Source organism: Sugiyamaella lignohabitans, chromosome A (genome assembly GCF_001640025.1).
Source record: "Sugiyamaella lignohabitans strain CBS 10342 chromosome A, complete sequence".
NCBI classification, from domain to species: domain Eukaryota; kingdom Fungi; phylum Ascomycota; class Dipodascomycetes; order Dipodascales; family Trichomonascaceae; genus Sugiyamaella; species Sugiyamaella lignohabitans.
In genome coordinates this window covers 5,640,569-5,650,833 of record NC_031672.1, presented here as the reverse complement: position 1 = coordinate 5,650,833, position 10,265 = coordinate 5,640,569, and the positions used below count along the sequence as shown (strand labels likewise).

Genomic DNA, 10,265 nt, shown 5'->3' with positions numbered 1-10,265 from the left:
CTATGATAAGTCAAATCCAGCTCCCGACCGTATAGCGTAGATTAGCTTTTCCTTCAAAAGCTGTTTGTTTTTATAGTCAGGGAGCTTAAGCAAATTCACACATGTTGACGAAGTAGGCAGTCTCTCTCTGTCAGAGCCTGCATTTCTGATAGCAAACTTAGGGTTGAGCTGAGAGAATCCCAACAAGGGAGCTTTTGGAACTGACGTGACAAACTTTATGAAATCTCGCTTATCACTGTCGTCCAACTCTTCGACCACCTGCCAAAAGTATTCAACTGTCGGATCATGGTCTAGGTATCCTCCATAGACTGTGTTTGTTTTCAAGTCAGTGAGATCTATCTTAGAGTTTCCGCCGCTAATCAACATCTGTAATTCCTTTGCATTAAACATACTCAGCCAGTTGAGAGAAATTACTTTACTCATACCCCTTAAAAACCTGTTAGTCTGTAAGGCCAGAACAGAGTTAAGCTTATAATTAGCAATCGAGTGAATGTATTCAAGTCGATTACTATTTGTCACCGGAGTATCTTCACCATTTGGCCTCAGTTCAATACTACGATGAGCGCCATGGCCAGTTTCTTGCACAGTAACAAAATTTAAATTCAAATCTTCCTCCACATTTCCAGGATACTTGTGCACCTTTACCAGATTTTCATACAGCTCTGGATCCAGTGAATATAAATCGTCGAAAGAATTTCTTGCCACCTTCCCTGCCCATTTCAATAGAAAGAAAGGTGCAAACTCGACATCAACAAGAATCTCACTGTACAAACATTTGCCTACAATTTGTCCAAGAAACTCAATTCGTGACAGCGAATATTCCAGTTCTTCGTCTGACAGGTTACTGAACTTTCTGGAAACACCAAATACTGGGTTTGGATATAGCAGGTGATCTTTCGTGCTATGAAAGAGGTCTAAGTCATTTTCATAAAAACCTTCCTGACAAACGGAAGTTAAAAACTCCTTAGTTAGACCTCCCCCGTCAATACCACTCTCTGGCATTCCTTGGGAAAGAAACGTAACACCGATAGGGAACTTGAACGAGGGCCCAGCACTCGCAAAGTTGCGATAAGCGTCCTCAAACAGATTCTCTCGTCGAATGTCGGCCTTGATTCTAGGCATATTCCCAAACAAGTCCATAGATAACGGCGTTGTCTGTTGAGTCCGTACTCTATCTAGTTCAATAAATGCTTGAAATACATGGACCCGCAGATCAAATGGCATGAAAAACGGAACCTGTTTCAATATTTCTAATCTTGGAGCGATAGACGACTTAAGAATTCCCCTTGCTGTTGGAATATCAGATTCATCTTCGCTATCATCAACCGCCCGTAATGCCGCTTCTTGTTGCCGTTCTTCTTCTTCTACCACGGCAGGAATGAACTGTTCCATGTCAATGACATTATTTCCCATCAACCAAAAGTCCTTACCAAGAAATTGACGTCGTGAGTCCCTCGTATATATTTGACGGATAACCAGTAAAGACATATCTTTTAGCTTTGTGACTATAGCTCTGGTTTCATCGGACACCCTTGACTCCGATTCAACTTTGGGCCAGTTCCAAATTAGCGAATAACATAGATTCTTCAAGAATATAGACATACTACGCACCTCGTTAAAAGATATTCCTTGCTGTTCATTCTCCCAGAATTCTGTATCATCAGCTATAATCAACCAGTACGAGTAAAGTTCAAAAGTCAATATGAGCTTGGTCCAACTGGAGAAATCACCGGACAGTTCTACTAGCCTGGTCTGCGATAGAACATTGTTACTTATTTCCTCGTAACAATTAGACTGCTTAAAAGATTCCCAAAAAACGTGAACAGCCGAAGATGATGTTTCACCATTAGATAACGTAACCAACGAGAGATAAAGCATCAGATCCTTCCGCCGTCTTGGAAACAGCTTGATTAAATAAACGTAAAGTGTAGCGATTAAGTTAATCGCTGAAGCTGAAAGATTTTTACTTAACAGCTGAAATATACTATTAGTAAACTCCCGCTCATAAAGATAATTAATCGCCTTTACATGCAAAGGCATTGAACTAGATGAAAATGCAAAAGTCATTTTTTTCTGGGGACTGTCTTCGACGGACCTAACAGTCTCATGGTCACTTGTTTCGGACTCTGAATATGCAATATCTGTTCTCTCAATAATCTTTACATCGAGATACTGTAGTAAGGCAGTTATTACACCAACATCTCCAAGTGTTAGAGATGAATCTACAGATATAAATGAGGATAATGAGTTTGCCAGAAGCCATAACTTGCGATTAGAATCTAGGCTATTAATTTGTGCGCTCAAATTCATGAACATAGGAGATGTTAGTTCAGAAATGCTGCCATCAGACTTGAAACTAGATTGCGAAATCAGTGAAAAAATATTTGGTATAGAGAAGACATCGACAATCAGTAATTGAGGAACACTTGTCCAAAATGGTTTGAGAATTTCAGTTAAAACAACCCCATATTCTTCAATGGCGGACCGATTTCCTGATAATTCTCTAAGAACACCCTGCGCCATTTGTGATAATAATGGCACGACTCTTTCCGGCCTCGACAAGTTAACATACTTATTAACTGCCAAAATAATATTTAATGACTCTAAATGTGCCGGTCCAATCTTTGGCACGTCCTTTCCATTTAGCAATGCATTTAGAATAGCTACCTCAAATCTCTCAAAAAACTGCTGGTAACTATCATTTTCTTCAGTTAGCAAGTCTTTGAACAAAACTTCATGGCTAGCCACAATCTGATGCAAAGATATAACGTAATCGAGTAAATTGCTTTGATGAATCAAATATCTCAAGGCAAATTGAAATTCATTTAAGCACTTGATGAACTCATAGTCGTTGGAAATTGGTTGGCCCCCATTCTCTATATATTTCTCATGCCATTCGCTCGCTATCAAGATGCGTTGATTCCATAAATCTCTCTTTCCTCTGTAATATGATTGAATATGAAGAGCAGCCTTCTCTTCCTTTCTGGCCTGTTCACGGCGTTGGCGGTCAAGCTGAGCTTTGCGGAGAAGGGATTCTCTGGATCCCGCGGTTCCAGTATTGCGACCGCCAAGGTTAATGTTTCTGGTTTTACGATATTGACCACTGAAGTTCATCATCTCGCAAAGGTCTTGTTTGCTATTCTGCCATGACCAATTATCTTAGCTTTCACAAAGATAGAAAATATGAATGAACCAAAAGTCAATTGTTAATAAGTTCAAGGTCTTGTGTGCTGCTTATCAACAGGATCAAGCCGCACTGTTTTGTGGCGGACGTTATGTAATGCAGGGACGGTGTAGATCTCTACAATGAAGAACCACGAGGAAAGAATGACAGAATTAATTAAAAATTAAGCTTAAATTTTTACAAATAAAAAACGTACAAAAATGGTCATTGGTCTCGTTGGTATCATTACTGGAAATCTGTTATTGATTAAAGCAATAGAAATCCTACTGCCATCAATAAGCCAACCATTAAGGAGGTCTGAATGTTTTGAGTTGCAGCAGAACTCTTTGAAGAAGTAGTGCTACTGGACGAGGAACTCGTTCCGGCTTCACTCGAAGCTGAAGTTGTAACCGTAGTGCTCGGTGTAGATGAAACCTCGCTGGAACTGGAGTTTGCAAATCCAGTAGGAACAGTAACATTGGCATTTGCAAGATTATACAGAGCCGTACGAGAAACTGCCAAGTTGCTCACATAAGAGACTCCGTAGAAATTATTGCTTGTAATAGCGGTAGAAGACGATGGTTCTAATTGTGCCAATAAGTTGAGTGCCTCACGAGAGTCAATTGAAGCAGAAGTGGGAGTAGGAGTAGGACTCTGAGTTGAGGATGGAATGCTCGAGGATGTTGGGGCAATAGATGATGTTGATGATGTTGATGAAGTGGTGGAAGAAGAAGTTGACGGAGGTGGAGGACTGTAGGAGGAGCTTGACAATGTGCTCGAGCTGGAAATTACACTTGACGTCGTAGGAGGTGGTGGTGGGGTGGACGAAGTGGAAGGAGGTGGGGGAGGGGTTGATGAGCTGGAGCTCGTTGACGGGATGGATGGTGATGATGGAGCTTGTTCTTGGGAAGAAGAATCTTGTGACGAGGAGGATGAGGAGCCGGAGGTCGTGCCTTGAGACGATGATTGAGAGCTGGATCCAGAACTCGAAGACGAAGACGAGCCAGAGTCTGAGCCAGAACCTGATCCCACTTCGAATACTTCAATGACAGCTTTGCCATAGTTTTCAGCCGTGACAACACAGAAACCAGCACCACCAGCTCCATCACTTGCCTCTCCTGAAGTAACCGAGTTAAGAGCATTAGTAGACGGATCTATAGAACAAGGTAATCCGTTGCAATTGGAGCCCTCCTCACATACAATGCGAACTCCAAAGTTTGGTAAAGTATTACTGAATGAGCCAGAACCATCTAGATAAATTGGATTCCATCCAATTTTCACAAAAGTATTTCCATTTCCATCGGTGTTAGCACCTGCTACGTATGGAGACCAGTTTCCATAAGGATTGGCGCTCGTTCCCCAGACACAGCCGTCACTAGTCGAGACTCCTGGAGGATTCACATAGTAATGGGCGGCAGTTGATGCCCAGTAGGATGGGTCAGGTACAGCTATAGTCTCAGACGATCCTGGGTTGATATTTGTGGGAATGAGCATAGCTTCATTACCTGGCAATACAGTTTGGCACAAAGCGATGCCGCCAGAACACTTGTTATTAAGGGAAACAGCGCCGGTTCCGTCATAACAATAAGGTTTGTTAGGGAATGGTTTTTGCATATTACCATTCTCATCACACTGTAATCCTCCATATTGCGAACCAGGATAACTGTAGGAAGTAACAGCAGGATCCCATTGACCAGACAACTGACCAGGAGGACAGGCATATGGGCACCAGTTACCAGGAGTGCATTGCTGATTTGGCGACATGGCAAATCCAGCGTTCATTTCGTTGGGAGTAATAGGTACAAGGCCAGCATCGGTTGGGAACTGACATTGACCACCACGTTTCTGTAGAGGTTCACTGTTGGTCTGTTCTTGGTCAAGAGTGTCGTTATCTTCATGGGCATGATGCTTATGACGATGAAACAAATGCTCTTTTGGAAGAGCATTGGATGGTAGCTCAACCTGAAGGATATCATCCAAGTGTTTATGTTTATGTTCGTGATTGTGAGCACTGGATGCAGTCAATAAAGCTGAGAACACCAGCACGATAAATGGGGTTGCGGTCTTCATTTTTTCGAGATTTTCGATTTGATGCAATGTTCAATCCTCTTTTAAGTTCTGTTGGTGTTGTCAAAGTCTAGCTTTGACTGCTATGTTTCGTATTGGCCAGCCAGATTACGATATTCAATAGTGGTCTTTGTCGCGTAAGTTAGAAACAAGTCGCGAAGAAGGAAAGTTTTTACGAAGTAAGATGACTTTTATAATTGTCGAAATTGATCAAGGAAAGACTGACAATTAAAATATAAGACTTGAGTTTCAAGGAACGACGCGCAGTTGGCTTGAATAAACAAAACAAGAAAACCCGTGTGTTTAGTGGGAAAAGTCGTGAGTTGTTGTAAAGGAAATTGTCGTAAAGGAATGTAAATGACAGGAAGAAACTGTTCTAATGACAGATGTAAAACTATCGAAAAGTAGATTGCGGAGTATATAAAGCAGCTTGGGCCAATGGGTCAGCTGCTCTGTAGAAGTAAGTAGAATGTATGCAATGTGGACGCTCAGATTAGCAGTGTATTTTTGAGTCCTGACGTAAAAAAAAAGTCCAACATGCAATGATATGTGCATATATACGAAAATAATTTAATGAGATCAGATCTTAAAAGACTAACGAGAAAGGCTCGAAATAATAGTAGAGAATAACGATAGTTGAACGATAATTTAGTGGACGCGTTCTGTTTTCTTAGTCAATGATTAGCTGGGAATATCCTCTAAAACACCAAATGAGAATTAACGTTTCAAAAGCCTACTAAGAGTTTCAGGAACAAAACTGAATTGTATAAAGAGCCCAAACGTATAATGAGGATCCTCCTAGCTAGCCCCTGAAGTGGTGCCGCCTGATCGCTGGCGACCAGAGATTTTTGTTGATTTTTCGACATTTTGGACTATTATTACGAAGATCACATATTTCCTAATTAGGAGATCGTCTTTCAGTGTCCAATAGTACGTGCTCAATGCGTTTAGATGAAATCGAATTTATGCAGATTCGAATGGATTGGGAAAATGAGTTGCCTATTCTGTAGAGAATATACTTCTGAACGACGGTTTAGGTGTGACGGCTCACAGCAGCTAGCTACATCTAGCTTTTAACGCCAATAAACGTCTGTGGTGCGTCTTAGGACTGCGAACAAAACCTTCACCGACAGGAACACAGCCTATTGTAGTTAATTACGTTCCAGAATCAGAATTTAAGTTAGTGAGTTTAAATGTGAGCGAACCTAGCAGCACCTAACGGTTGTCAGCTATTTTTCTTGGTAGCGTGAGCATTGCAGATGTCAAGTGGAATGAAAATGTGCAAGCTGATCAAGACAGCTATGGACTAAATGCCGACGAAGCATACAATTGATTCGGCATATCACGATGCTCGACATGACCACGAAGTAGTCAACCAACTGTAGAGGTGGTATAAACTCAATTGATAGTAACCCCACACGGCAAATTTTCGAATTAAATCTCGTGGAGTACTTACAGGTTCATGCACAACGCACCGTAGGCACCCACCACCGCCCAATAGCTATAAGCAGCCTGTCTTTATACATGAATAACTATAATAGATACAAGTTATAAAGAACATCGAGGAGCTGGAAAACAGATGCAGCCGGTCTCGGCACCAACCCTCCAGCAGCTGGTCCCCCCTGAATCCGAAAACCTGGGGTGACCTAACTCTCCCTTTATCTTTGCTCGAACATTTCTCTCCTGCTCGAGAGAAGCTCTGAGAAGTATGACTACCAGATTTTACCACCACGGGCTACTGCTCTCTAACCCGCAAGTCTCTCTTCTCCACCCTCAATCGACTCGAGCGAAGCGAGAGGAGCCACGGGGTCTGGGGCAGAGCCCCAGCCGCCGGTGGCAGGACCCGCTCCAGAGGTCACCAGCTCCGGCGGCTGTGGCTCCGCCCCAGACCCCGTGGCTCCTGCGAAGCAGGAGTTGGTGGGACCGTCGACGGACCGGACTCGAGCGCAGCGAGAGGAGCCACCGGGTTTGGGGCAGCGCCCCAGCCGCCGGCAATGTCAAAGAGGAATATATTCGCAGATATTAAATTATACTAGTAACGAGGGTGTAGCGGTATATGTTGCGAGACTACTGCTGCTTGCACTCTTGAGGAGACTTCTTTTCACTTCCTGGCTTGTTGCTGTCTTCCTCGTCATCATCATCGTCATCGTCGTCATCATCGCTGTCGTCGTAGTTGCCGCGGTGGTGGCTGTGACCGTGCTCGTCTTCGTCGTCGTCGTCCTCATCATCCTCATCCTCGTCATAAGCATCCTCATCGAACTCGTCAATGTCTTCGTATTGGAGTGCTTCGCCGGTATACCAGTCAATGGCACGGGGAATGAGCTTCTCTTTGATCTCCTCACCCAGTTGATAATCCACCTCAAGAAGTTGCTCGATGTCCTCGATATCCTCCTCTTCCTCGCCCTCTTCGTCATCGTCGTCCAAACCAGGCGACTTGGGGGGGGAGAAGAAACCAAAGAAACTCTCGGCAGGAATGGTCTTCTCAATTGTTCTGGTGGCCTTTGTGTGCTTGTTTCTTTGCTTGCGCTTTTCGATTGTAACGGTCAGGTTATTCTCTGGCGAAGTCCAGTTGATCTTATCACCCTCGGCATGGTCGTAGATGAAATCACCGCCATATCCAGTCTGCTCTTGGTAGAAATAGGTCTTGGTGAGCACCTTGTTTGTGAAAAAGGGGTTCTCAGAGAACTCGAATTCAAGGGCAAAGCCTGGTTGGTCGAGGTATTTCATGCGAATATCTGTGAGATAACGAAGGGCCTCTTCGTCACGGTCGGTTATAGTCTCAGCAACGGGATACAGGTTTCGGATAGCAGTGAGCCAGAATTCTGGGATTCCCTTAATATCTTCTCCGTCATCTTCATCCTTGTCCTCACTGTCAGCAGCAGCGGTAGCTTCTTTCTTCTCTTTCTTTTGCTCGTCGTCTAACTCGTCGAGCTCATCCTCGTCTTCTTCGTCGTCCTCCTCTTCAACTGCCTTACCAGCAACAATCTCCTCTACACTTGGCTCGATACTACCATTAATAATAGCAGCTCTCTTAGCATACAGGGGCTCGTATTTAGCATGAAACTTCTTCTCCAAAGCCAGTAACTCTTCTTGGAATTGGGCCTCCAATTTACTGTGTTCAAGTTGGATTCCCTTAAGACCGCTGATTCTGTCCCGAACAGCTGATGGTAGCGACTCGATATATCCAGAAGGATGACCAACCAGTTTACCCAGTTTGCCTTCAATCATCGACAAAAGAGCTGGGTTATTGGCAAGTCTGCCACCAAGACCATCTTCCTCGAGAATGGTCGACACTGTAGGGGCACCTGAACCAGCTCCTCTGCCAGCAAATGACGACACCGCAGTGGATGGTGTGTTCTGAGGAGTAGGCGCATTAGCCAAATCATTAAGTCTTCTGTTTCTAATTGGTTCTCCCATTGTTACACTCTTTATTCAATGTTAGTCATCTGATGCACCACTGCACGATCGTGAAGCCTCCGGAGGCTGGGGCGCTGCCCCAGACCCCGTTGTGCTCCGCTACGCGGAACTTTTCGGCATCCCCGTAGATGGGATTTGTTGGTGGGAACTTGGATTATAGAGTTTGTTGGTGTTTTGAGCTATCGTGAGCCAGCAACCGAACCAGCTACTGCTGGTGTAGTCATGTGAAGCTGGTCGGCTGATATAAGGCAGTTAAACTCTAAAATCCGATTCAGCTTTCATTATCAGCTGGCATCCGTGAAATTCGCTCGTTGCCACCGTCGTTTGTTGCTACTTACTTGATCTCTAGACTTATCGTACAACGAAAAGGATGAAAATCAAGAAACCAAAAAAAATTCAACACTTTTCTGCAGTATGTATCCTTCTTCTATCTCTATGTTCGTTCAACCAAGATTTGTAAACCTGTCGAAGTTGAGGGAGGGTAAGACGGGTGCTGTGCGCGTGGCGCGCGTGGCCCTTTGCTCCCATTACAGATCTGTCGCTTCTGGGAGAAATCAAACGAGCGAATCGCCAGCCTGACTGCCGTCATGCAACCGGCCCAAGCCGCTGGCCGGCCTGTCCTTTCGGGCCTCTACCGCCCTTTCTGCTTGGCCGGCAAGCCTGATCCGCCTGAACACGCCAACCCTGACTGCCTGTCCGCTTGGTGCACGCTTGATTTGTGGTCCAGCTTCCGCAAAAACAGGTAAAAAAACGTATCGAAAGTTCTATTCTGGCTCGAACCACCCGGTTCAATGAGGCCCGTCATCGATATTTTTTTGCTCATTAGCTCACACTGAATTATTAGTTTCCGAATTCGAAATATGGCATGTCAACCATGAGTCTGGTACCTAATAGCATTTCCTGCTACGTGAACTGATTACAGATCAGTGCTTTCTCCTCGTACCCTGGTCTTGGTATGAAAGCTGAAACCCTTCGAAACTTGCTGGGAGTGCCAATAAATTTATTGTAGCTTAATCAGTAAATAACAATAACGGTTGGTCCTGCCTCCGGCGGCTGGGGCTCTGCCCCAGACCTTGTGGCTCCTCTCGCTGCGCTCGAGTCGGTCCGTCGACGGTTCCAGCAACTCCTGCGAAGCAGGAGCTACGGGGTCTGGGGCGGAGCCCCAGCCGCCGGAGGCAGGCCCACCCGACCGGGTATGGTCCCAATGTCGCGCTCGCAGATGCAAGATACGCTTCAACGGCGGTGCCTGGCGAGACGCAGGGGCCCGTGGATCGGTGCGCTTCATCCCGTCGAGGATGGCTATTGTCTTTGTAACATATACTGGCCCATGTGTTGAATAGGCGTTCTGTTTTGTGTTCCTGGTGGCCTTAGGGTGTTCGTATCGTATTATATTAGATTAATTCGTGTGATGAATATCGTATTATAAATGTGTTGCCTGATTACAGTGCATATATAGTGCGAGGTGGTACTCCGGTGACGAGATCAATATGTGAGAACACAACGCCCAATAACCAGATTTGTAAAAGGTAAAGGTCATGCCACAGAAAGCTCAGTCTCATAGCAAAAATAAGAACAGGCTTGAAATCCAAGCGAATCAGCCCGTGCGGACACCACCAGC

General features: G+C 44.7%; 3 protein-coding genes across 3 annotated transcripts; all 3 read right to left on the bottom strand.

Annotated features, from left to right (window-relative positions):
- Positions 1-3,117, bottom strand: HUL5 (ubiquitin-ubiquitin ligase HUL5; the record flags this gene model as incomplete). Its single annotated transcript, XM_018878787.1, has 1 exon — positions 1-3,117. The coding sequence occupies one exon, from the start codon at positions 3,115-3,117 to the stop codon at positions 1-3; it is 3,117 nt and encodes a 1,038-aa protein (XP_018736055.1).
- Positions 3,118-3,430: 313 nt separating this feature from the next.
- On the bottom strand, positions 3,431-5,233 carry AWJ20_1873 (uncharacterized protein; the record flags this gene model as incomplete). The annotated part of the gene is made up of 1 exon (XM_018878786.1): positions 3,431-5,233. One exon carries the CDS (start codon positions 5,231-5,233, stop codon positions 3,431-3,433), a length of 1,803 nt encoding a protein of 600 aa, XP_018736054.1.
- Positions 5,234-7,297: 2,064 nt separating this feature from the next.
- NAP1 (histone chaperone NAP1) lies at positions 7,298-8,647 on the bottom strand (the record flags this gene model as incomplete). Its single annotated transcript, XM_018878785.1, has 1 exon — positions 7,298-8,647. One exon carries the CDS (start codon positions 8,645-8,647, stop codon positions 7,298-7,300), a length of 1,350 nt encoding a protein of 449 aa, XP_018736053.1.
- Positions 8,648-10,265: the final 1,618 nt, after the last annotated feature.